Here is a 27,853-nt window from a genome sequence, read left to right on the forward strand (position 1 = left end):
CCGCCCCCTCCCCCAGCCAGCCCACCGCCGCAACTGCCCCTGCCCATCCAACCCCGTCCCACCCTTGCACGCACACATTAGAATGAACTAGATGGAACTTGCTGTCATCAGTTTCACATCAAAAATAAAAGATTGACTGAGATATGATCACACTTGCTGTGATTTAAACACAGAGGTCAAAAATTGACGTCATAGGGTATGTTGAACTCGGCTTGGCCCAAGGATTCCAATGATACCTCATTTTGCCATTCGGGTCAACAGGTCAAAAGTTACGTCCGTGAACACAAAGTCCAACTTTGGCCTGTTGGTGGCGCTAGAGCGCTTGAGGTGCCGGCATGAAACTTGGTGAAATGAATTATTGGACTGTCCCCAATTAGTGTGCAAAATTTTATAACTTTTTACCAGACGGTTCTATGGGCTGCCATTGACTTCCATTGCAAAATAATGCGCATCAGCAACTACTGGCCAAAATGCATTTTTGTCAATTACGGGGCCCCCTAGAGGTCAAATGTCACCAAATTTCTTGAGCGTCCTCCTAATGGGGTCATGAACATATGTAGTAAGTTTGGTGATGATACATGGCAGGGTTGCTGAGATATGAGCTCACTTCCTGTTTGGCCGCTTCGCTGCAAGTTTCGATTGGCTGTTACAGCCGAATGCTACTGTCAATCGTTCCAAAAAGCGATGCACTGATAAGGCATGGTCGGAAGATGTTCTCTGCCAATTTTGGTGAGGATCCGCTGAAATTTGTGACCTGCGAAAATTCGTACGTGTTTTTGATTAAATCCAATATGGCGGCCGAATCAATTACGATGACATCACAAATTGGCCTGGGTCGGCCTAAGGACCTCCAACAGTATTACCAGACACCACTAGTGCGTTTTAATTCTAAGCACAACAGCAGCTACAGTTCAAAAGGCATGTTTCTTAATTACAGCGCCCCCTAGAGGTCAAAGGTCACCAGATTTCTTGAGCGTCCCCCTGATTGGGTCCTGAGTCCATGCACCAAGTTTGGCTTTGATACATGCAAGGGTTGCTGAGATATGAGCTCACTTCCTGTTTGGCGGCTTCGCCGCAAATTTCGATTGGCTGTTACGCGCGAACGGTTTTAGTTCCGAAGACGAAAAGGAATAACTTTTGTGCGGCTTGGTCTGAAGAGCATGTGTGTCAAGTTTGGTGTTGATCGGACAAAATTTGTGACCTGTGAAGTTTTAGTTTCACTTTCACTAAAATCCAATATGGCGGAAAATCCATCATGGCGGAAATTGACGTCATAGGGTGCGTTGAACTCGGCTTGGTCCAAGGATTCCAACGATACCTCATTTTTGACAATCGGCCATACGGGTCAAAAGTTACGTGCGTGAACGCACGTCCAACTTTGGCCTGTTGGTGGCGCTAGAGTGCTCTAGGTGCCATCATGAAACTTGGTGACATTAATCATGGGACTGTCCCTAATCAGTGTGCCAAATTTCACAACTTTTCACCAGACGGTTCTATGGGCTGCCATTGACTTCAATGGCGGAATAATAATAATAATAATAAGAACAAATAGAAACACAATGGTTGCCTCGCAGCTTCGCTGCTTGGCCCCCAATAATAATAAGAACAAATAGAAACACAATGGGTGCCTTCGCAGCTTCGCTGCTTGGCCCCCAATAATAATAAGAACAAATAGAAAAACAATGGGTGCCTTCGCAGCTTCGCTGCTTGGCCCCCAATAATAAGAAAACTAACAAACACAATGGGTGCCTTCGCAGCTTCGCTGCTTGGCCCCCAAATATAGCTGCAAGCAGCAATGAGGGGGCCAAGCAGTGAGATCAGCAGGCCAGATTTGCCATGTAAGTCAATGCCGTTGCATCAGACATATAGCCTTAAGCAGTCACAGCAAGTTCCATGCCATACAACCCAAGATTGGCTGAGTTACAAGGTCAAGTTTCACATCAAAACATAACTGATTTTGTGGGGCTGAACCAGGGCTGAGTGTCGCCGCCCCCTCCCCCAGCCAGCCCACCGCCGCAACCGCCCCTGCCCATCCCACCCCGTCCCACCCTTGCACGCACACATTAGAATGAACTAGATGGAACTTGCTGTCATCAGTTTCACATCAAAAATAAAAGATTGACTGAGATATGATCACACTTGCTGTGATTTAAACACAGAGGTCAAAAATTGACGTCATAGGGTGTGTTGAACTCGGCTTGTCCCAAGGATTCCAATGATACCTCATTTTGCCATTCGGGTCAACAGGTCAAAAGTTACGTCCGTGAACACAAGTCCAACTTTGGCCTGTTGGTGGCGCTAGAGCGCTTGAGGTGCCGGCATGAAACTTGGTGAAATGAATTATTGGACTGTCCCCAATTAGTGTGCAAAATTGTATAACTTTTTACCAGACGGTTCTATGGGCTGCCATTGACTTCCATTGCAAAATAATGCGCATCAGCAACTATTGGCCAAAATGCATTTTTGTCAATTACGGAGCCCCCTAGAGGTCAAATGTCACCAAATTTCTTGAGCGTCCTCCCGATGGGGTCTGAGGTACATGTACTAAATTTGGTTTTGATACATGAAAGCGTTGCTGAGATATGAAATCACTTCCTGTTTGGCGGCTTCGCCGCAAATTTCGATTGGCTGGTACAGGTCAATGCTTCTGTCAATTGTTCCAGAAAGCAATGCACTCATCAGGCATGGTCTGTAGATGGTCTCTGCCAATTTTGGTGAGGATCCGCTGAAATTTGTGACCTGCAAAAACGTGTACGTGTTTTTGATTAAATCCAATATGGCGGCCGAATCAATTACGATGACATCAAAAGTCGGCTTGGGTCGGCCTAAGGACCTCCAACAGTATTACCAGACACCAGTAGTGCGTTTTAATTCCAAACACAACAGCAGCTACAGGCCAAAAGGCATGTTTCTTAATTACAGCGCCCCCTAGAGGTCAAAGGTCACCAGATTTATTGAGTGTCCCCCTGATTGGGTCCTGAGTCTATGCACCCAGTTTGGCTTTGATACATGCAAGGGTTGCTGAGATATGAGCTCACTTCCTGTTTGGCGGCTTCGCCGCAAATTTCGATTGGCTGTTACAGCCGAATGCTTCTGTAAATTGTTCCAGAAAGCAATGCACTGATAAGGCATGGTCTGAAGATGATCTCTGCCAATTTTGGTGAGGATCCACTGAAATTTGTGACCTGCGAAAATTTTTACGTGTTTTTGATTAAATCCAATATGGCGGCCGAATCAATTACGATGACATCACAAATTGGCTTGGGACGGCCTAAGGACCTCCAACAGTATTACCAGACACCAGTAGTGCGTTTTAATTCTAAGCACAACAGCAGCTACAGGCCAAAAGGCCTGTTTCTTAATTACAGCGCCCCCTAGAGGTCAAAGGTCACCAGATTTCTTGGGCGTCCCCCTGATTGGGTCCTGAGTCCATGTACTAAGTTTGGTTATGATAGATGAATGGGTTGCTGAGATATGAGCTCACTTCCTGTTTGGCGGCTTCGCCGCATATTTCGATTGGCTGTTACGGTCAAACGGTTTGAGTTCCGAAGACGAAAAGGGATAACTTTTGTGCGGCTTGGTCTGAAGATCATGTGTGTCAAGTTTGGTGACGATCGGACAAAATTTGTGACCTGTGAAGTTTTAGTTTCACTTTCACTAAAATCCAATATGGCGGAAAATCCATCATGGCGGAAAATGACGTCATAGGGTGCGTTGAACTCGGCTTGGTCCAAGGATTCCAACGATACCTGATTTATGACAATCGGGTCAACAGGTCAGAAGTTACGTGCGTGAACGCAAGTCCAAATTTGGCCTGTTGGTGGCGCTAGAGCGCTCAAGGTGCCGGTATGAAACTTGGTGAAATTAATTATGAGCCTGTCCCCTATCAGTGTGCCAAATTTCACAACTTTTCACCAGACGGTTCTATGGGCTGCCATAGACTTCAATGGCAGAGGAATAATAATAATAAGAAAACTAACAATAACAATGGGTGCCTTCGCAGCTTCGCTGCTTGGCCCCCAATAATAAGAAATCATAGAAACACAATGGGTGCCTTCGCAGCTTCGCTGCTTGGCCCCCAATAATAAGAACAAATAGAAACACAATGGTTGCCTCGCAGCTTCGCTGCTTGGCCCCCAATAATAAGAAATCATAGAAACACAATGGGTGCCTTCGCAGCTTCGCTGCTTGGCCCCCAATTAAGGGCAGATCATTTAATTTCTACTTTTTATCATTGTATGCTATTAATAAGTTAATCCATGCTGAAGTAGCGTGATGTTACCGGAGGCGATATTTGAGCAATGTCTTTCATAACGCTGTCATGCCTCCACTCCGCGTGAAGTGAAAAAATGATTTCTGAGCAATCAATGTCAACCAATTCAGCACCTTCAGGGTGGACAGTGCCTTGTACGTCGGACATAAGGAGCTTTTCGCAAGAAGACTCCTAAGGGACACAACTCTAAAGGAAAACAACTTTGCTACGGTTTACTTTTGAGTCTTCATAGCTCGCTAAGAGTGATCGTTAGCAGGAAATCGGCCCCTGGGCCATGGTGTTGTTTACCCTGGCGACGGTGATGGTGTTGTCTACCCTGGTGAGGGCGATGGTGTTGTCTACCCTGGCGAGGGCATTGTTGTTGCATTGGCCAAGGCCTGATCAGGCAAAGGTGGATTCATTGTTGTTGTCTACCCTGGTGAGGGCGATGGTGTTGTCTACCCTGGCGAGGGCGATGGTGTTGTCTACCCTGGCGAGGGCGATGGTGTTGTCTACCCTGGCGAGGGCGATGGTGTTGTCTACCCTGGCGAGGGCGATGGTGTTGCACTGTGGGCCGTCACTGAGGGTGCTGCGCAGGGTGAGTCGGGTCATGCTGAGTGACTGCTTCCTGCCGGGCACGGGCCGCTGCGAGCGCCGCCGCTGACACACCACTTCCTTGAACATCTCGCGGAAGCGGCTGGACATGAGGTTGTAGAGGACGGGGTTGATGGCAGAGCTGAGATAGAAGAAGACGCCGGAGATGACGTGCACATACTGGAAGATGTTCAGCTGGTCGCTCGTCCAGTGGTCGATGAAGCTCCACATGAGCCGGTCAGTGTGGAATGGAGCCCAGCAGATTCCAAACACCACCACCAGGACAACTGTAAACATAAACAACAGGACAACTGTAAACATAAACAACAGGACAACTGTAAACATAAACAACAGGACAACTGTAAACCAGAGGTTCCGTCTCTAAATTATTGCAGAAAAAATGGTCAAATACTACCATATTTACATTACTATTCCAACTAGTGTATGCTAGGAAGTGTTTGACTTCGTTGTTTGTCTGTTTGTTCAACAATAACTTTTTGCTGGTTGTCTATTGTCATTTTTTTGTTCTCATTGATCGGACGACATGATCCGTTTAAAACCCCATAGAAGTTTGGCTTCACTGGACTTTCGATGGCACTTCAGAATGGGCTGATCTAGACGTTTATATGACAAACGTTCCAAAATCGCCATTTCCAGGGAAGCCCAATGTCTCAGGGAGTGAATTGGGCAGTGGGATGGCCCGGACACCAAGCCTCTGTGTCAAAATTGGAGGAACCGTCAAAGGGGCTGAACTCTTTTTGATTGACAGCATTTACGTCGCAATCAGAGAGAGAGAGTTTTCAAGTTCAGTCCATGCTTGTAAACATTGCTTCTTTCTTAACGTAAGAGCAAGGCAGAAAAACGTTCAAAATTGATTTAACTATAGTCACAGAAAAATATATTGAGTAACCCCAAATCAGAAAAAGTTGTGACATGTAAAATGCAAATAAAAACAGAATGTGATAATCTGCCAATTTCGTAAATTCATATTTAGCTGCAAAATGTATGCAGACAACATATCAAATGTTGAAAATGATCATGGAAAATAGATGTTAATTTTGAATTTGATATCAACATGTTTAAAAAAAAACAATGACAAAGAAACAAAATGAGGAATATTTTACAACTAATTAAGGTAACTGGCAACATGATTTGGTATGAAAAAAAGCATTCCAGAAAGACAGAGTCTCTTAGAAGTAAAGAGATGTTCTTCACTCTGTGTAAACCTGTGTGGGCAAATGATGAAACAATATAATTATAATGCTTCTTAACATGACATTGTGAAGTACTTGGGGAATTCATCATTTACAGTACATTATATCATTAAAATATTCAGAGAATCTACAGAAATCTTTGCAAACAAGGGATAGCGCTGAAAAACAACATTGGATGGCCGTGTTCTTCTGGACCTCAGATGGCACTGCATTAAAACCAGACCTGTTTCTGTAATGAAAATCATTGTATGGGCTCAGGAAAACTTTTGATAACGGTTTTCTATGAGCACAGTTTGATACCCAATTCACAAATGTTAGTACAAACCTTACCATGCAAAAGAGGAAATTGTATTTAGACGTTATACAGAAATAAAAATACAAATAATGAAAATAAACTGGGGTAATGTGGAAAAAGGTCCTTTGGTGAGATCAATCAACATTTGCCATTATTTTTGGAAATCATAGACTCCTCTGGGCTAAAGAGGAGAGGAACTATCCAACTTATCCAAGATGTTGTAGTGCTCAGTTCAAAACCCAGCTTATACATGTATGACTGTGTGGAGGTACATTAGTGCCTATGGGAATCTTGCACATCTGGCAAGACACAATCAATTCTGAATGATGTATACAGATTTTGAGTAACATACTGTATACTGCCATCCAGGCAATGTCTTTTTCAGAGAAGACCTTGAATATTTCAGGAGAACAATGCTAAAATGAATTCAGCACATATTTAAACAGTAGTTCTCCATAGAAGAGTCCAGGTGACCAATGGCCTGTCTGCAGTCCATACCTGTCAAATTAGGTGCATCATGGAATGCAAAACATGATTAAGAATACTTCATACTGTTGAGCAACTGAAATCCTATATCGGGCAGGAATGGGACAACATTTCATTCTCAAAACTCTAACAAATAGTTTCCTCAGTTCCTAAACATATGCAGAATGTTAAGTATAAGTATGTAGCCAGGGACTACGCCCCCAATTGATTACATGGGCCGGCCCCATCATTTACATCACATGACTTAAATCACTTCCTCATTTAGCCTAGTTTAGCACTCAGTTTAGCGTGGATGCAAGGTAATACCAGCATGTACTGTCATGGGTTGCATTGCGTACCTGTTGCTGTTGAAATGTAATGCTAATGCTACTCTGTTTGCCCTCAGGAAGAGCTACCTAATGCCATTGCTGTTTTGCCTTGTATTTTATTTATGATTTCTACAATTTGTTTTGTTTTAAGTGTACTATATCCCGCACACAGACGCGGCTGTCCGGGCTTGCTGATTGTGGGTGATCTGTCTCGTTACGCCTGCATGTCAGTGTGCTTTGAGGGGGGGGATTTGTGTCTTGGCATCTTGGATCATTTTATTGTTTTGTTTGTGACCAACTGTGTTCGTCTCGTAGATACAATTAAGCTGCATCAGCATCACCCTTAGTGGCTGTATATCGCCACAGCTGGAGATTGGTCGGGCCCACTGGTGGTTGGGTACTCTTTGCTCCTCCTTATTGGTCACCTGCATGCTTAGTGTGTTTCCTTATAGCGTGTTTGTGTACACTCTTAACTGCGTGTTTGCACCACCCTTTGCTGTGAGTGTGGCTATCAGCGTGTGTGTGTGTGTGTGTGTGTGTGTGTGTGTGTGACTATTTTTGCACAGGTAAATTGGTGTCTCTTCTGGGTGCCTTCCCTCCCTCCAGTGGCCCACCTGACACACTTTCCCTCCCTCCAGTGGTCCACCTGACACACTTTCCCTCCCTCCAGTGGTCCACCTGACACACTTTCCCTCCCTCCAGTGGCCCACCTGACACACCTTCCCTCCCTCCAGTGGCCCACCTGACACACTTTCCCTCCCTCCAGTGGTCCACCTGACACACTTTCCCTCCCTCCAGTGGTCCACCTGACACACTTTCCCTCCCTCCAGTGGCCCACCTGACACACTTTCCCTCCCTCCAGTGGCCCACCTGACACACCTTCCCAGCTGGTACAGTATTTCTTGCCCTTTTTTACACAAGATGCTGTACATACATATTTATATCTGACTGTACACTGTTGTGATTGTGCTTGATTGTAAACTACCTATTTAATGAACTCAATTTAGTGACAAATCTAATAAAAATAATAATAAAAATACATATATATTTTACTAACTATTTCCCTTCCAGCAGTTGATTTGTTTCCAAAAACATCAATAAAAGTTGAACTTGAGAATTGGGTCTCTGCTCTCTCTCTGTCCATATAAGAACTTGTGTCTTAAGGTGTTATAATTGAGTAGGGTACATTTCCCAGTTTCCCTCTGGGTGGCGTAGTCGGGTTCCTTTGCGTGACTTTGGACTCTTATGGGCCCTGGTCACAAGTATATATACTCTTTTGATCCCGTGAGGGAAATGCTTTTGGACACTGCTTTTGCTTCTCGGTACGCTGACTTTGACGTCCTAGCTCAGGCTTCCGCGTGGACCTGGGCTCTCTGCATTTTTACATTCGCCCCTTCTGCCCTCAGTGGCGTTACTTGTTACAATCCAACCGCGCTCGTTCGCCGCGCTGTTAAGACCTGTGCGTCTTTCGGTCAGGGCCACTGCGTGTCGCTTCATCGCTAATCTCTGCATATCGGAGCCAGTCACACTCATGCTGTTGCAGCCTTCACTTCACGGTAACCTAATGCCGGGTCGCCGTCCTCGCGCAACTCTGTTGCAGGCCCATGTCGTTTCGGCAACGATTTCTCAAGCTTCTGTGTCTGGTTGGTAAGGTTACTGTGCTCTCTTCCCAAGCTCCTCGAGCTGGGCTACACTACCCACAGTCATGCCACCTGCTTGCCAACAATATTCGGCGGGCAGCTAACAAACTGATTCGTCTGACACGGTTTAACTTTCACTTAGGCCTCCTTACAATAATTCCTGCTGATTTCATAATCCCTGCAATTTGTGCTGTTAATTGCTAGCCTGCACCACGCTGCCGTTGAACCCAACCCAAGACCTGTTTAATTGATGTTCTACACTCACTGTGGTTATCTCAATGTCTACCTTGGTTGAGCGTCGTCAAACCAGTTGTTTTTTTTGTGTAGCCTCTTAATTTGCCTCGCGGCTCGTTGGGCTGCATAGGCTTTAGGCTAGGCTACTCGTCTGCTGGACTTCGGTTCAGGTATCACTCCTTGTGCATGGCTGCGGGAAGCCGGTTCATTCGTTGCATTTGTTTAATCATCTGGGCATGCGTCACATACCTTCTGGTGGGAAGTCTACACGGCCTTCCTCGGGTGATTCTCTGCATGCACTGCTCAAGTCCTCCTCAGTCGGTCTTGTATGTGAGTTGCGCTTCAGCTTGCTCAATGTGGCACGGGCTAGTGTTGCTCAAACTACTCTCAGCTACCGCTGATCTGTCATGTCCCAGGTATGCCGTGACGTCCCCGACGTTCTCAGCTATCTGGGTTCTCAATTTTGGGGGGTCTTACACCAAAGCTCGAACCAAAATGACTGCACGCCGGCCCATGGTCATCAATTGCCAGTATGTCACACAAGCTATTATCTAGGCAATTATAGGTGTTTTCTTTTCAATGCCCGTACTGTGTCTGTTCATGAGATGACGCCACAGTGATGGGCTCACGCCCACATGGTGTTGGTTGAGCTTTTAATTAAGAAGCTGTGTCATTTGTGTATTTAACATATCCTTCTAGCGTCTTTTGTATGTTTGAAATGTCTTTTCTGATTCCGTATTGTGTATTGGGTTCCTAGGAATTCTATGGCAGGCCTCACTTTGCTCACTGCCCACCAGTGGGTCACTTCAGCACTCCATATATTGGTATAATGGTTACCGGCTGTTCGTGATTATGTCGGCAATGTTGCATTTCGCTAGTTGTGGTTTAAGTGGTGGCCTATGCGGGAAGTTCGTTGATCACGACTACCAACGTAGCCGTTGGCTGGTTGTTTTACCGATGACGATACTACATGTCACCTGTAACTACTCCTTCCTTCTCGCAGGTCAAACGGAGCGGTCCATCGTCACTGGCAGATTCAAGTCTCCTTCAGGCCAATGCTGCGTCCTTCATGCACTCTCTTTAAACACAACGGGTCTCTGCGTGTCCATGTGTTTTCAGCCCATCTAGTCACGCCATCCGTCACATTGATTGTTGCCGTTTTAGCAGGATCCTCTGCATAATGTATACTCTGATTTCCATTCTCCTATTTTGCCTTGGCTGTTTTGTTTTTGGCAGATATGCTCACCCAAAGTGATCGTGCCAGGGAGGACGTGCAAGTTCCTTTTACATTCTCCTCCCAATCTTTAATTTGCTAACCCCTGCAGGTGCATCATGCCTCCCCTCTTCCGTTGAGGGGATGCAGTTCGTCAATGGAAAAGCAGTTCCACATATCACACTAACATCTACTTTCTTACAGGGATGACACTACGTCGGTCATCTGTTTAGATCGCCTCTGGCCCGCTATATCAGCTACACAGATATGATTGGTTCCCCGCGATGCAAGGGGCAAAAGTTACGTGCATCATACTCCTTGCCAGACTCGAGTCTCTCCCTGAGCAAACGCTTCCGTGAGAACTCTGGATTCCCATGGTACATTGTCAGTCGCTTTGATTAAAAATGTGCCGGCCACATGTAATGTCACGTGTATGCACACCCCTCCACTCATCACTCAGGGGCCAGTGCTTGGCGCATGACTAATATAATTTATACATCCAGTTGGGCGATGGGTCTTGCTTATTCTCTCCTCATTGCTACCTTTACTCATTGTCTCTCCAGCAGCCAGTCCTAAACTGTACTATCCTGCCACAGTTGGTGCGGCTGGTAGGGCGAGCTCTCGTTACGTCACTCAGAGCTCCTCTGCACTCTGAGATGCATAAGCACCAATGGCACCCCAGCACTCATCTGTTCGTTGTCTTGTCATATTTCAGTTACATCTTACTTTCCTCCTGTCACATACAGGCATAAATTGTCCTTTGTCTACGTCGCAAGGTCATGCTTCCCTCGCATTACTGATGGTGCTCATCTTATTTTGGGGGGCTTTCCAAGAGCAGGTGCTAAGGTGTAGCTCTCACGCATCCATCTTGGCCTTGGGTCTGCAGCTCAATGTATTCATCTCACTCTAGCCGCTGCAGGTGAGCTATCGAACCAGAACACACATCTGGCTTCACAAGCACTAGTCTTCCACAAAACTAGTCATAATGCTCATCTATCCTTATTATATCCTTAATATTAAACCACATGTCTTTGATGCGAATATACTGAAGCACCCATATCAACTAACTCATTGCATCTGTAACCACAAGCTCTATTCCCCTGCATTGATCCTGAGTAAATCATGTTTAACCTTTTAACCCTAACCATGTTTTGCTTCCCTGGTCCCTGTCACTACCTTAAACTACGGCTCACACTTTACCTGATTTTTAGCAGCCACCTAGCTAACGTGCTGCTTAAATGTACAGTAACCTCTCTCCAAAGAGGTTCACTTCTCACTCATTCCGCATCGGCGCAGCCAAGACTGCCGCCCAAAAAGGGCTATCCACGTCATCCATCAGGATGCATCAAACTAACTCCTCTTGACATTTTCGATGCTCAGAAGTTGCTCTCCTATGTTAACTCGGGTACCTCATTTTACCTTCACAAATCCTGGTGGCGGTGGTTACATTCTGGCATTCGCCTTGCACTAATCGCTGAAACATATTGGGGCCCAGCATGCCGGTAGCTTGTGGTGATTTAGTCTCAGCCATGGGCATGTTGCCCTTTACACTGGTTGCCCAGCTCGTTCGACGCTTATGGTTCAGGTCACTTCTCGCCGGTTGCCCGGATCGTGATGCACGTCTAGGTCGCCCTAGACACTGGTTGCCCAGTTTGGTCCAGGTTGCCCTGGATGCCGGTCGCCCGGCCATCACATCGGTCTAGGTTGCCCTAAACGCTGGTTGCCCAGTTCGGTCCAGGTTGCCCTGGATGCCGGTCGCCCGGCCGTCACGTTGGTCTAGGTTGCCCTAGACGCTGGTTGCCCAGCTAATGGTCCAGGTTGCCTTGAATGCCGGTTGCCCGGCCCGTCTCGTGGTCTAGGTTGCCCTAGATGCTGGTTGCCCAGCTCGCATAAGCACTAAAGTCCAGGTTGCTCTGGATGCCGGTTGCCTGGCTTGTCACAATGTACTAGCTTGCTAGTCACTCAGCGCCCAGATCGTGAAGTGCTTATGGTCCAGGTTGCCCTGGACGCCGGTTGCCCGGCCGCCGCATTGGTCTAGGTTGCCCTAGACGCTGGTTGCCTAGCTCGTCAAGCTTCTAAATCCCACTATAGCGAAAGCATGCTGCGGGTCCCATTGCAACCCTAGGTTAAATGGTTAACACCTAGCCACTTTAAAATTCTGCCGGCATCCTGGCACAACCTCATCACCCCTGCCCAGACATGCTGTTTAAATTATCTTGTATGTATACTATGTCTTTGTTCCTCTCAGAACCAGGTTGCTGAGTCACCACCCTGGCGGGCATCACTCATCCTTTTGGGGGTAGGCTCCCCACCCCTGCCTTCATCCATCGGCAGGAGACGAGATCCGCTCATCGCTGGACGGATCCGAGACAGGGCCTACGCCAAAGACTGTTACCTATTCAGGACTCTATCATGCTTCCAAGCCAAGCCGTTCCTTTACTAATTAAATTGTCAACTGATTCTATTCTGTCTACTGAGTCTTTCTGCTAGAACTGCATTTATCCCAATCCGTGAATTAGTGAAACACACTCCGCACACAGTGTGGTGAAGCACACACTAATCCCGGCGCAGTGAGCTGCCTGCAACAACAGCGGCGCTCGGGGAGCAGTGAGGGGTTAGGTGCCTTGCTCAAGGGCACTTCAGCCGTGCCTACTGGTCGGGGTTCGAACCGGTAACCCTCCGGTTACAAGTCCGAAGCGCTAACCAGTAGGCCACGGCTGCCTGAATGTTAAATGAAGAGGTGAACAGCATGGTAAACATGCCCCAGTCCCAACTATTTTTGAAAAATGTTGCTGGCATCATATTCAAAATGAACATATATTTTCCATGAAATACTCAAAATTTCCATTTTCAACATTTGTTGTCTATGTCCTTTTTCCAGTTAAGTATGTGTTTACGAGATTTATATATTACCACATTCTGTTTTTAATTGCATTTTACACAATGTCCCAACTTTTTCTGATTTGGGGTTGTATCTTTACTCAATCAAAACAACACAAGTGCACTTTTATTGATATTAGCCTACCTTAAATGCAATTAAATAACATGAATTTGAATAATGACTTTGAAAATATAATATTTTCAAAAATGGATTTATACAGTGTTTTGGAAAATAGCTCTTCATTTTATTAGTTATTAGTGAAGATCTAGTTGGCAACAAACATCTTCAGTGTATTCTTATACCGCTTCTTGTACAACTTTTCATGCAGTAGTTAAATACATTTGTAGAAAAGGCTACATGTGCTCGTTTGTTTCTGGCGGAGCCAGGTGTGTTTGAACCTGCCGCTGTTCTGAATGTAATTAGTGTCTACACGGACCAGGTGTGTTTGTGAACCTGCCGCTATTGTTAATGTAATTAGTGTCTACAAGGACCAGGGGCCTGTACTACGAAGGGAGCTTAACCTACCCAGATGTAACCCAGGGTTACTTTTTTAAACCGGGGTTGACAAAACCTGGTTATCTTAATCGGTACTACGACGCTGATTATGAAGTTGATTTGTTGAGCCGGGGTTAACCTAATTGGAGTTTGTGCGCGTTCACATAAAAGGGGCGGGTTGCAGCGCAAGTCACCACTTTCAATGATGACGCGATCACCTTATTTTACGGATGAGGAATGCACAATTATTATGCCAAGTTATGAGGAATTAAAACCCACTCTGCTACAAAAATCAAATACGTCGGCAGTGAACAAAGCAAGGCAAGGCTGTTGGCAACGTATTGCAGATCGGGTAGCCTAAATGCCTAAAAGTAAAGTTTTATTCCCACATGTTCTTCAAATATGTGTTACGGAGGATTAGTAGCTTGCAGAATGTCTGAAATGAGTTGAAATAATTACCCACACAGCAAAAGGACTCCGCGGCGGATCCGCCGCGGAGGTATGACGCCTTCCGGAACGGACCCGCGAAACGGACCCGTATCGGAGTCCAGATGCTCTCAGGAACGGATCCGCTACGAAGGCGAATCGCGGACCCGCCGTGGCTCCGCACTGCATCCACTCCGCATCCGCGATTAAAACCTTACATCCGCGGCGGGTCCGTTTGGGATCCGCAAATTGATACATACATCCGCCGCGGACCCGCAACGGACTCAAAGGCTCATCTGGCCCGGGTCCGTTTTGGACCCGTTTATCTCATTTTCAAAATTCCTTCTGTTCTTGCTGTAGGATAAAACTAGGCAACTATAGGATAAAAGTAAAACTATCACTAGGCTACTACAGCAATATAGGCCTACGATTAATCTGCATTGCCTCGTATTTTTAACTTAACAATACTGTCAATAAACCTAACAGAAAAGGTTTAAGTCAAGACATCAATTTACTGTACAAACGTGATCACTACTCAATGGAAATATAAAATGGACATTTATGGAAAGTTACAGGTTATAAGCTATTCTGTTTTTGTTAAGTAGCCTACATTGCCCAGGCTACTTTACATTCATTTTGTGGTCAAAACCTAATTTAGTGCTTTATAGGCCTAGGTCAGTGCAGACATGAAATATTTTATCTAATAGGCTACAACTTCAATGAAATACTGCGCTATGCACAGCTAAAATATCAGAAAATGAATAACTGGTGAATGACAAGAAGTTCAATAAAAAGATTGTTTAATGCTTATTTCTCCTATTACTCCATTTGTGTGGATGGAGGCGGAACACATCTCCTCGTTGCCCGATCCACCGCCGGTTGAAACACCTGATTGCGTGTTTGGTGACCTCAGTGTCCGTGGCAGACCGTGTCACCATGTTTTTCCTCACAGCACCTGTAATCAAACAGACAGATATGTTTATGTTTATGGTATGTAGCATCCAAAGCCAAGTATGCCTACACAATACAATATATGAGATAGGTATTAAGGAGATTAAATTAAAAAAGAAACATGACTTACAAAGCTCCTCTGTTCGCTGCACGTTGAGGGCTGGTGTGGGGGTGGAGGGAGTTGAGGAGGGACTGCCGTTCCTGGCCCATAGTGAGGTGGGTGGTGTGCGAGAGGGGGAAAAAAATGGTATTAAATGGTAGTTATCTGTTAACCATGACTGATAATACACATGGGGCCTTTCTATTCACTAATATTTCAGAGATCAGTCCCTACCTTGAGTAACTCTCCGTATGTTAAATGCAGGTGCAGGTGCAGGGAGTTGAGGTGGTGAAGAGTGTTGCGGTCCTGCCCCATGGTGAGGTGCTAAGGGAGATAAATGGTTGTGATCTGTTAACCATGGTAGGCTGAGAGCTACAGGGCCAAACAATGGCAAACAAAATCAAATCTCTGGTCATGCTGGACATGAATTTGTATGTTTCAATATTTTGGTATGCACTATCTATATCAACTCCATGAATGGATTGACATTGAAATCAATGTGTTTCAATACAATCTGATAATAATGAATGAACTTTTCAGGCAATATTGCATGAATGCAGATGTTTTAACTGACAAAATATTTGGCTGAGATTTTGAAAGTAATGGATAAAGTATGCAGAAAATCTGAGATGGTAATGCAGATGCAATCTGTTGATCTGAAATGGAGTGACTACTGCTGTGTTAATATAGATGGGGCCACTGTATTCAATATTATTTCAGAGATCAGTCTTTACCTTAACAGTTTTCTCCAGGTTGAGGGGTAGTGACTCGGCTGCCTGGCACTCGGCGACATGGTGGAGCTGGAGGAATAGATACAAAGAGAGGGGAATGTCTAGCACTAAGAATGTTAACCATATCTCTAATATTAATATTATGATTTAGTTATTTCAATGTTAAGAGAGTATTACTTACTTTGCTTCAACTGATATACCAGGCGAGTTGGAAGGTACCTCAGAGATGCAAAGTCACCATTTTCTGGCTCTTCACTGTCATCAGAGTCCCCGAAACGATGGCTGTTACATAACGATATCATTATGGTTATTGCAATCCCAAAATTTCCAAATATACATATAGTACAAGCATCTCTGGTCTATTTTGGAATGCTACGGGAATGTGTTCACATTACATTTTAACAACCCAGAAAGTATCTTACTTGATCAAGCAAACCCAACAGAGGCAATCGTAACGTTAGATGCTAGAATCCAGCCGATAAAAGTTGACGCTGCAGAACAAACAAAATAGAAGATGGGGACCACGTTCCATACAGTTAAGTTACGTTAGCATAATAAATCACAAACAGATGCCAATAGTTGTCTGAACCGACTTAAACAGTGATTAAAATGCCGAGGCTTTCATTACAAAGATGGCAGATAGAAACTAAAGTTACGTAATGTTATGATTCCAAACTTGGCAAAATGCAAACGTTAATGCACAGCTAGCTAGAGGTTAGGGCTAAACCATTATCAGTGAGTCAACATGCTAAAGTTGTAGGTAGCTATCATAGCAGACGAGTGCTTCACTGACTTCATTGACTGAAATACCAGTGCCAGTATCACCTTAATCAAGGTTTGCATCGCAAACGTGATTTCAATATATGTATAGCACTAATAGACATTAGCAATAACTTATGCAATTGCGCCTAGCAGCATGCTAGCTAGCAGCTATATGCCGCTAGCATAGTAGCACTATATGGACAACAGCGACACATTAAAACAGACAAGACCAGACTAATGTTAAATAACAATGTGTGTTTTTTAAATCACACTACCATAACATATTCTGCCGAAATTGCTATCCCATTTTAAATCAGATAGGCTACAGACTCATATGAGGATCACAGCTAACAATAACGTTAACTTTGCACAAACTGTTGCACAAAATGACAAACGTCTCTGGTTGCACTAACGTTAACGTTAGTCCTAATATCAAACAACGTCATTACAATCAATAAACATGATGATTATAAAACCACAAAGGCCAATGTTTAGCTATTGTGAATGTCGCAATATATTAATAAATATCACTTACTCGAGAGGGTTCAGCGCAACCGTGTCCCAGCAAAGAAAATATCCACTAGTATGACTCTTCTTAGCTCTTGGTGTACAGTCATGTTCAACCGTTACAGTATAGGCGCGTCCGCGCCCGCGGATCCGACATGGGTCCACTCAGGATCCGCTGTTTGACAGTAGAATTTACGGGGCCGCCTGAAGGCGGAGCTGATCCTCTGTGCGGCACCAAAACGAATGCGACAGTCACGCGGGTTTGCCGACTTGAAGGCGGATCCGCCTAGGAGTCTACTGCTGTGTGGGTAGGGACCGTTTGTTATTTATAAACGGGGCCACCGGAGGAAAATAGGGGAGGGTCATGTCTTTTTATTCTTTGTTGAGGGGAGGGTCACCTAACTTTTTTTTGTCTAGGAGGGAGGGTCACCCATCTTTTGTATTAATGAAAACAGCAAAAAATCAAAGTGGCTTGTTTGATTGTTGATTTCTGTCGCCATATAACGTTCTCTTTCGTTCCATAGCTCTGTCAACATTTAATGAAAATAAGGGAGATTTCCCAGGTTTCTCACGCAAAACACGGAAAATATCATTCGTCCCCATTAACGTTGGAAGGGTTGGAGCAACAAAGTAGCCTACTTTATTCACCCCTAACAGCCTATATCCATTTGGTCAACTTTATCCAGCCCTAAACAAGTTAAATTTAACTTTGGTTTACTTGTAGTTTACCGTGTAGCCTAACTTTAAACAGTGTGCATGCTTAACATAGAGCATACTTGTGCTTCATTCATCCACACATCCAGCTCCTAACGTTTTGACAAGCATTTCTACCAATTGACCTCGTTCCTGCCCATCTCTAGCTTTGCTGTCTTCATCCTTTCTGTTTTTGTTGTTTGCAAAAATAAAAAATATAGTATTTATTGGTAACCAGCAACAAGTGCAATTTGTTAATCGCTGTCATTCTCTCTCCTGCCAACAAAAATGTGTTACGTTCCAAGTAGCAGTGCGTAATTCTGCTTCATAAAGTTGAACAAATACATTTTGGTCATATAAATAGCCAGTTTATGGTCTACAGAGTTGGTAAGTTATGGTAGGCCAACTTGGAGTGAATATACAGGGGGAATTCTTTGTCTAGCTGAGTAGCATGGCAGGTGCGCACGTAGGCATAGCCTACGGCCGAACACTGCAAGCGCTAATGAATCGTGCTCTCACGACAACCACGTCGTTAACTTAAATAGGCCTAGGTTAACATCACTCTGAGTTCGCATTCAAGCAAGCAAAACGATGATTTGAATACATCTGTTTCACTGGAAGGGCAAGGGGTAACAGGACAACACAGAGACAGGCCAGAATGCAGGACTAATGTTATGAGAGTATTACAGTAATATGGGATATTCTACGGGAAAATATTAAAACGGCAAGACAGCGGGGAAACGTTAAAATGATAAACCCGGAAAAAGTTGGCATGTTAGGTATTTTTCGGTCCCTGTGATTATTTGTGAAATTGTGCAAACGGCCTTTTCAAGTCATTTGAGAAGGAAGGAGTGTAGCAAGCTCCCAAATTGACGCTCGTCTGAAAAATTGAGTTTTGGATAATGTTCAGCTTCGGCAGCTTTACAATGACTGAGGAAGCCTAGAGACGAGTCCATAGCAACAAGTTCATGTGTTGAATTTGTTATTACCCAGTGTGCTTTGTTGAATGGTCTCCATGCTTTATTGTTTTATTTCATGTGAATACTTACTAGAGGAGTAACTTTTCAAGTAGGCTAATGCAGTTGCAGGAAGTGTGCATTTATTTCCATGCTTATTGTGTTTCCACAACAATGTTAGTGAGTAAATCTACTGAAATGGCCACCATCTTGGTGAAGTATGATGTGTAAGATCAGAAAGCAGAGGTTGATTTTAGAGCAGTAGCATATGTTGATGTGTTTTCATAGCGCGTAAGAACGTGGGCGGAAGACATCGATAATTGGCTGGGGAGGGTCATGTCATTTTTGAAAATGCTGCTGGAGGTTCGTTGAAAATTACATAGCAGGCAGGGGAGGGTCGTGCAACTTTAAATCGAAGCACTCAAAATCTCTTCGGTGATCCCGTTTATAAATAACGAACGGTCCCTTAAATAACCTATTTTGAGTTCATAGAAAGGCCTACAGATGCAACACAATTCAGAAGTGGGCATATAGATTACAGTAATAAGGATAATTAAATGTTTAAGTAGCCCCCATTGACTGATAGTGTATGCCTAAACATGTAGGCCTAGCTTATAGCCTTCACTTGGCCTCTGTTTTACAGCTAACAAGAAAAAGGTGTCTTTGAACACTAAAGGCACCAGAGTGTTTTACAGTAGCAGAGGAGTTGGCCATCGCAAATAATAGTGGAAGGCCGATTATGGAGGGGGTTGAGGGAGGCATTCGGTCGGATTCTGGTCCTGTGGAAATGTGTAGCCTTTATGTGCAGGGTACAGTAATATGACATTCAATTCAACAAGTTTGTTAAAATGGTGATTTTAATTTATTAGGCCTACTGTAGGCTATGTCCCATTTATTTTCGGACATACAGTATTCTTGCTCAGATGTTCAGCACCGATGGAATAAATGAATGTCCACGTACGGGCATTGCTATGAGACGTCTTCCTAGATCATCTGACAAAGATAACGAATTCCCTTGGCTGACAATATATATCTTCATAGAGAATATCGTCCGGGTAGGCAATATATATTTTCTGGCGGTCTCTAAAACCCCTCGCCCTGCGAAGAGAGTCCCTCACGATTTGCGCTCCAATGTCGTATGGATCATCCAGGTACGCCGACATGTCTCGGGAGAAATTGTTAGTGGAGGGGTGGTACTTATAAAGGGTGTGGTTAACGGAAACCTCGGGTTAACCAAGAACATAACCTGGTCGGAGCAGGTTTGAGATGCAGCGTAAATTGCCATGGCAGCATACCTCGGTTAAAACCTATCCACCTTTTGTAGTACGGGTTAATCGGGAAGTTACGCCACACGTGATCAAGTTACTCTCGAAGTTACCCAGATAAGCCAGTAACCCCACTTCGTAGTAGCCTACAGGCCCCAGGTGTGTTTGAACCTGCCGCTATTGTTGTTAATGTGATTAGTGTCTACACGGACCAGGTGTGTTTGAACCTGCCGCTGTTCTGAATGTAATTAGTGTCTACACAGACCCGGTTGTGTGTTGCACTAGTGAATCAGCACGGTACGATAAAGAAGGATTTGTGCGTGTGTTAAACTTGATATTCAGTGTCGTAGTGAACAGTTACAACACAGGGCAATTCCATGGAAAATTACATTTTTGGTAACATCCAACGCCAATAAAATGTGATGGTATGGTATGATGTGAATGATTACATGAAATTTGAGCATTTGCTATTTTTGGCCGAAGAATGTACATGTACAAATGCACAAAAAAGGAATGTTATCATTCACATCATACAAAGGCAAGGCCAAGGCATTGGCGTTATGGATGTGACAAAAAGTCCATTTTCCGTGGAATTGCCCCACAGTTAACGCTCCACTGGAAATAAATGAGTGTACAGGAAGAGCCTTTTGCGCACCTAGTCTATAGTCAGATAAAATAAATATATGGTCTGACTAACTGCATTTACTGTTGTCTAACATATTGGTCATTGTTATACTAACCACGTTCACTGTGAAGAAACAAATCTAAAGCAAATCTGTATGTGGTAAAAGGTTAGACTGTTGGGCACAGCCTGAGGAATTCGTTCTGTCAGAGATTTTCTGCCAGAGACTGTAGGTTGTGGAAAACAACACAGACAGTCTCAACAGGACTGAAAGTTTGTCATCTCAATGGGTAGGAATGTTATTATTGGACACGTGGACTGTCTTTTTTATTTTCCATCAGTCTGTTTTGTGCCCTCTGATATTGCCTGTCATCTCGGGGGCTAAGAAATGTTAAATGACACAAAGACTCCGTTTCTCTCCTCTGGTTTACGACTAGTCTGTATCTTGCCTGTGGAATGGCAGCACCAGGCTACTGAGCTTTGTTTGCTGGCTGCCAACTGAGGTGCAAGGAGAGAACGAGAAGGAAATAAATGATAGATAGATAGATAGATAGATAGATACTTTATTGATCCCCAAGGGGATCATCATCAAAGATATGGGACACGGGCTAACTCCTGACCAACAACAAGCCTTTGCTGTTTCCAGCACATTATCCTGCTGTCTCCGCAAGCTATCCCAAGTGGTCCGCGGGCAGACGTGGTAAAATATAAATTAGTTGTTTGCAATATTGAACCAACTTGTATGTAAATCCAAACAGTTCTGCAACACTGTCTATGTAACCTATGCCAGTGAATCCTCTGACACAATAAGCAAGGTGCCAAGAAAATAAGCAAGGTTGTTCAGTGAGTATGCCTATTGTGTAATAATACACAATGTTAATAGGTGTAGCTAAAAAAAAAACAGTAGACCTACTTCAACAGTATATTATATACTGTTGTACGTGCTGTGCCGTGCTGTTGTCTCGCCTGCCACTAGGGGGCTCAGGCTGGCTGAGGTGGGGCTTCATGTCTGGATTACAGAACTGTGAACTCCATGAAAATAAACACAGTGAAAGGCCACATTCATCATGGTTTAAACAGAGGACTGACATTGTATTGGTATTCATCTACAGTTCTATGCCAGTGGTCCAATGTGGTTATTTAAGTAAAATCTTCTTCTTTATTAGTATGTTAATACATTTGCTAAATATGAATGAGGTGATATTTAAATTCAATTGAATGTATTTTTATTATTTACATGTAGCAAAATAATTGAAATAGCCTTAAAAAGAGCCCAGAGCCGCATCTCTCAGCATGCGAATGGACAAGCACTTAATATTAACATAAATGTGAAAATGTGTGTGTGTGCATACTTCACTGTGTCATAAGTCATGTGTGCGTGTGCTGGCCTGTGTGTGTGTGTGTGTGTGTGCGTGTACGTGTGTCTCTCTCTCTGTGTGTGTGTGTTTGTGCCTGTCTGTGTGTGTGTACGTGTGTCTGTGTGTGTCTACGTGTGTCTATGTGTGTGTGTGCAACATACCAACTTGATGGATGCTGAGGTGGATTACATGGCCCTGCCCTGATAGCGGCCTCAGGTTTCTTTATGCTGGATTACTGCCAGCCTTCCCCTGTGGATTCAGCCGACATGGCTGAGGTAAATAATTCAGTTGAACAGAAGGATGCAGTCAAACGTTTTTGTTCTTGGTTAGGCTATTGTCTGTAGTTACCTTGACTGTGCAGTCAAGAGGCAAAATTCATCTCGCACAGATAATTAACGCCCCCAAGGGCCAAGCTGCCATGTAATTGGAATAAACTGTGGCAGTGTTACACAATCACAAACAAACTCTCACAGACCCACTTCCCTGGCCGTCTGGGTAGAGTTGGATGGTCTACACCAGTGTTTCTCAAAGTGTGGTCCAGGGACCACTGGTGGTCCGCAAGCTATCCCAAGTGGTCCACGAGCAGACGTGGTAAAATATAATATAGATGAGTAGTTTGCAATATTGAACCAACTTGTATGTAAATCCAAACAGTTCTGCAACACTGTCTATGTAAGATATGCCAGTTTAAATCATATGAGTCCTCTGACACAATAACCAAAGTGCAAAGACAATAAGCAAGGTGGTTCAGTGAGTAGGCCTATTGTGTAGGCTAATAGTAGGTCTAATCTTTTTTTTTTTTCAGCTAGGTGGTCCGTGCATTTTTTTTTATTGGTTAAGTGGTCCTTCATCTGAAAAAGTTTGAGAAACCCTGGTCTATACCACGCTACCGAGGATGAGAACAGTATGGTGTAAAAGCAAGAGCATTAGACTAATTAAGACTGCCGCTAGCGAAGCGGTCATATAGGGATTGTCAAAGTTTTTTTTTTTCCCCCCGTCATCTACTTCCTGAATTTTTGGTCAACGATACCCGGGACACCGAACCACCGGGGCACATGAAATTTGGTGGGTATGTAGCCCCACTAGACTTTTACGGATGTACGGCTGATACATAATTACAAATTCGGTAGGATTAAAAGAAAGCCAAAATAAATATTCATCATCATCGTGGCTGCATTTCCAGTATTGCCGATAAGTAGTCGTTTGTCCACTAGATGGCGCATCGTTGCAGTGAGATGTAATTTTGTTGGAAGTTAAAAGTGGGTTGGAAAAACAATGGACGCTTCCTACAAGGACTGTAGTTAACCGCAGAGAACGTCTAATAAGGATAGGATGATGTTCACATGAAATGTAATTCCCATTTCTTCTTGAAGCCGAAATAAATCTGAGGATGTTTATCGGACATGCTTGGTTTTTACTGCAGGTACGTTAATCTTGTAATATCAATAAGGACCTATAGGTAATGTTACCATTAGCGTTGGTTGAGTGATGGAGGCCAATTTGATTGATTGCATTTGTAGAAAACTATAAATGCGGTTATACCAAGCAAATTGATAGCAGCACTGTAATTGTATCTTTCGACTGTCATTTGTTAACCTGACCCTAGCCAGATGAATTTCGTTCCGCTTAGCTCCGCCTAGCTTCACTCACATCCATCTGGGACCTCTTCCATTGAGAGTGATTTCTGCAACCAACTTTATGGTTCAGCCAATCAGGACGCAGGGCGGGAGTTTCATAGATGTGACATAGCGTAGAAGCGACTGTGAGACTGTTATTAGCGTCACGGGTTGGCTTCGATGTGAGTGGTTGAAGTAGCACGTCAATAGATGACGGACAAGTGGCTTATTCAATCATATGCAAGCATTTTTTGATTAGGCCCAGCCTTCTGAAGCAACACTTCAATGGATCGGTTCCAGATGGATGAGTGGAGCTAGGCGGAGCGAAATTCATCTGGCTAGGGTCAGGTTAGTCATTTGTTGCACGTGCTACAAAAATCCTTCTGTGCAATGGAATATTTACCAACGTTACACCGGTCTGATACAGTTTTGCCTATACATGCGTGAGACTGAGACGCCTGTTTATTTTGTTTTAAGTTCGTGCAGGGTGTGAGAGGGGAATCAATGTGCTTTGATTCCAGCTTGGTAGTTGTAGTCTGTGAAATTAAAAAGCACGTGTGTGTGAAGTATCCAAACAATGACACCTTCATTTCATTATGGCTGCTTTAGCAACACACCTTAAGCTACTGTGTAGTGGGGTCCCATTTAGAAGTGGCTACTTCATTCGCGCTTTCCTTGACTCATGGAGCTGCGGGAATTTTATTACAACTTTTCGCCACGATATGGCAGTTTAAGTCCGCTTGATACTGTAAGGCGTAAGCCATTGGTTTCCAAAGGAGATTTTATTTGTGTCGCCAGCATAGCCTATTGACAATTTATGTTGTAAATAGGCCTACCTGTAGCTTAGGGAAGCTAACAGCTTTCTATTAGGATCTAGTTTGTTAGTTACAGTTTTGTCATAACTCCCTGATGCATTTTTGCATTTAGAATAGCCAGAGCGTGGATATCTCAATCGGAAAATTAAACAATAGCGGGTGCCTATGGACTAGGCTGGGTGAACCCAGCCTGATCTGCCCGCTATTTATTTTTTGATTTCTTAAAAGATTGAGCTTGGTCTGGTGAAAGCCAGACTAGCCATGGACCTCAGTTACACAATGCAAGGGAACATGAATCAGCCTATATTTGCACGAACAATAACAGACAACAGCAACTTTGGCCCATTAAAATGTGCATGAACAGTCTATCGACGCATTTCATCAAGGCCCATTTGGACATGTCAGTTATTTGCACCACTGGTTAGATGTAAAACAGCATTCCGTTTCAGACTACTGTTACTTAATTTGTGCATTAACAATAACGTTTCAGACTACTGTTACTTAATTTGTGCATTGACAATAAAGTATTACATGAACTAAAGATGACTAAAATCTTATGTAGAAGAAGAAACATTCACAAAAAATCCATCCATCCAAAAATGACCTTTGTTTTTTATAGCTGTTGAAAACGGCATGGAACTGACAGAGATGTTTTTGTTTATAAATAAATAAATAAATAAATAACATTATGCTGATACCTTTTGCTTTTCCCAAATACAATGTAGCCTACAGGTTAAGTGACCTTTCATCAATCCAGTTGCAATGGATGAACTGTGATGAACTGCCCTACTTGTGATTGTTTAGAGATTTTAAAGGTTTTATAACAATGCTACATCTTCTTTGGCTATTCTACAATCTATTCACCTTTTCAGCACCAGTAGGCTACTTTCTGTGCAGCCACACACACACACTCAGGCATGCCAAACAAGCACACAAAAGTTTCAAGAGTGGGGGATGGAGTAAAATATGGAGACAAATTGAAGTGTGATTTATTTTCGTGGAACGGATGTACAGGACTGAGCAGCGGTCATATTTTGTACCGCTATGCGGTACATCTAGTTCAAATCTAGGACTGTAATATGGTGGAAAATCACCCACCGAGTGCCTCTTTGTGTGTGTGTGTGTGTGTGTGTGTGTCTGTGTGTTTGGCACTGGGTCACTTCTTGACAATCACGTACTTGGACAGTTCTCCCTCTGACTCTCTCTCTGCTGTGGCCTAGACTTGTCCACTTAAGAGTGATTCATACCACTTAGCCTGTCATCTGCAGAAATACTCTGATGACTCAGTTGTGAGGTGTGTGAAGGATGGGGAGGAGGCTGAGTATAGAGAACTGGTGAACAGCTTTGTGGCGTGGTGTGGAAACAACCACCTACTTTTAAATGTGGCCAAGTCCAAAGAGATGGTAGTAGACTTTAGGAGGGCTAAGACAAAGTTGAACACTGTCTCCATCATGGGGAAAGAGGTGGAGGTAGTGGAAAACTACACATATCTGGGTGTACATCTGAATAACAAACTGGACTGGAAGTGCAACACTGAAGGGACAGAGCAGACTACACTTCTTGAGGAAGCTTAGGTCTTTTAATGTGAGCAGCAGGATGTTGTACCTGCTGTTTCTAGTACCATTTTCTTTGCAGCCATCTGCTGGGGCACCAGTATCAGGGCAAATGACACCAAAAAACTCAAGTTGAAAAGAGCTCTGTAATTGGAAGTACACTTGAACCCCTAGAGTTAGTTGTTGAGAGAAGGATGTTGCAAAAGCTCCTTAACATTATGGACACCTCATATCCACTGAACGAACTACTGGTCAGACATCAGAGTGTTTTCAGCTGGAGGTTGCTTCAACTTTGCTGTAACAAGGACCATTATAGAAAATCATTCCTGCCCACTGCCATAACTATTTACAACAACTCCCCTTTGTGCCGTGAGAGAAAAATCTTATGCTGAGAGACAATGCAGTTTACAACCTCTTCAACAGAGACTATATCCATATATTGTATTTTTCTTTTTACTTGTATGTATGTATGTATGTATGCATATGTGTCATATATGTTTATATTATGAATTGCTGCTGTAACACCATAATTTCCCTTTGGGGATGAATAAAGTACTCTATCTATCTATCTTACCTTAAAGGGCGTTCTTTCAACGTGTCTTGGCAGGGACAGGTATCAAAGTCTCATGACCTCACCACAGGTGTGCCTCAGGGATCAGTATTAGGAGTACATTTTCTCTATTTACACCACTTCCTTAGGTAAAACCATTCGCTCCCATGGATTTGACTATCACTGTTATGCAGACGGCACTTAACTTTACCTGTCTTTCCCACCTGATGACTCTAGCGTTTCCCACTGGATTTCTGCATGCCTTAAGGATATATATATATATATGTGTGTGTGTGTGCGTGTGTGTGTGTGTGCGCGTGCTACTCACACAGCATCTTAGTGACCTGTCGTCGGCGTGCCCTCTGCTGCTGCGCGCGCGTGTGCATGGGCGTGGGCGAGCCGCTCCGGCGTCCGCGGCTGAACTTGTCCTCGAGCGCCTGCAGCATCTTCTCCTGGTGCAGCCGCAGCCCGATGAGCAGGTAGAGCACGCTGAGCGTCAGCATGGGCAGCAGGAAGAACAACAGCGTGGTCACCTGGATCAGCAGGTTGTACACCCAGCGCGGACGCACCAGCGTGCAGATGGCCGACTCGGCGATGCCGGCGGCGCCCGAGCCCGGCGGCAGCGTCAGGATGCCGTGCAGGCTGGTGTTGGGCACGGCGCATAGCACCGACGCCGCCCAGATGCTGAGGATCACCCGCTTGGCGTGGGCACGCGTCACCACGTACTTGGCCCGCAGAGGGTGCACCACGGCGATGTAGCGCTCCACGCTGAGCGCCGTCACGTTGAGGATGGAGGCGAAGCAGACCGTCTCGAACAGGAAGGTCTTGAAGTAGCAGCCGCCCCTGCCCAGCAGGAAGGGGTAGTTCCTCCACATCTCGTACAGCTCCAGAGGCAGCCCCAGCAGCAGCACCAGCAGGTCCGACACGGCCAGGCTGAATAGGTAGTAGTTGGTGGGGGTGCGCATCACCCGGTTGCAAGTGATGACGATGCAGGTGATCACGTTGCCCAGGACGCCCACCAGGAAGATGGTCAGGTAGGCCACGCAGACGGGGAGGAAGTCCGCAGAGTGCCGTGGCCCCAGGTAGCGCTCCAGGTACTTGTCCAGGCTCAGGCACGCGTCGGGGACCACACCGCTGGCGTTCGCCCACTGGCTGCCGTTGCACATCAGCTCTGGAACACAATCCTGGAGGCCAGCCTCGCCAGTCGTCACGGCAATGGAGGAGCAGTTGGACTCAGGTGACATCCTGCAGTTTAGGAGAGGAGGGTTAAGAGTTAGTCCGACAGGAAAACAGACCATACAGACCATATATGGTCATGTAAATGTTGACTATCCAG

The 27,853-nt window shown here is 44.6% G+C and overlaps 1 protein-coding gene and 1 long non-coding RNA gene across 2 annotated transcripts; both read right to left on the reverse strand.

The window, feature by feature from the left end:
* Positions 1–4,654: 4,654 nt before the first annotated feature.
* On the reverse strand, positions 4,655–27,761 carry nmur1a (neuromedin U receptor 1a). Its single transcript, XM_042058177.1, has 2 exons — positions 26,846–27,761; positions 4,655–5,133 (listed from the first exon to the last, which is right to left on the reverse strand). Exons 1-2 carry the CDS (start codon positions 27,759–27,761, stop codon positions 4,655–4,657), a joined length of 1,395 nt encoding a protein of 464 aa, XP_041914111.1.
* LOC121678176 lies at positions 15,854–16,670 on the reverse strand. The gene is made up of 3 exons (XR_006021178.1): positions 16,243–16,670; positions 16,002–16,102; positions 15,854–15,889 (listed from the first exon to the last, which is right to left on the reverse strand). It is a non-coding gene; the product is annotated as an uncharacterized LOC121678176 (long non-coding RNA).
* Positions 27,762–27,853: the final 92 nt, after the last annotated feature.

Source organism: Alosa sapidissima, chromosome 12 (assembly GCF_018492685.1).
Source record: "Alosa sapidissima isolate fAloSap1 chromosome 12, fAloSap1.pri, whole genome shotgun sequence".
Taxonomy (NCBI): domain Eukaryota; kingdom Metazoa; phylum Chordata; class Actinopteri; order Clupeiformes; family Clupeidae; genus Alosa; species Alosa sapidissima.

Coding starts and splice junctions, on each gene's coding strand:
- nmur1a (XM_042058177.1), bottom strand. CDS start 27,761: ATGTCACCTGAGTCCAACTGCTCCTCCATTGCCGTGACGACTGGCGAG. Junction 5,134..26,845: donor ACAGGTCACTAAGATGCTGT/GTGAGTAGCACG, acceptor TTATGTTTACAG/TTGTCCTGGTGGTGGTGTTT.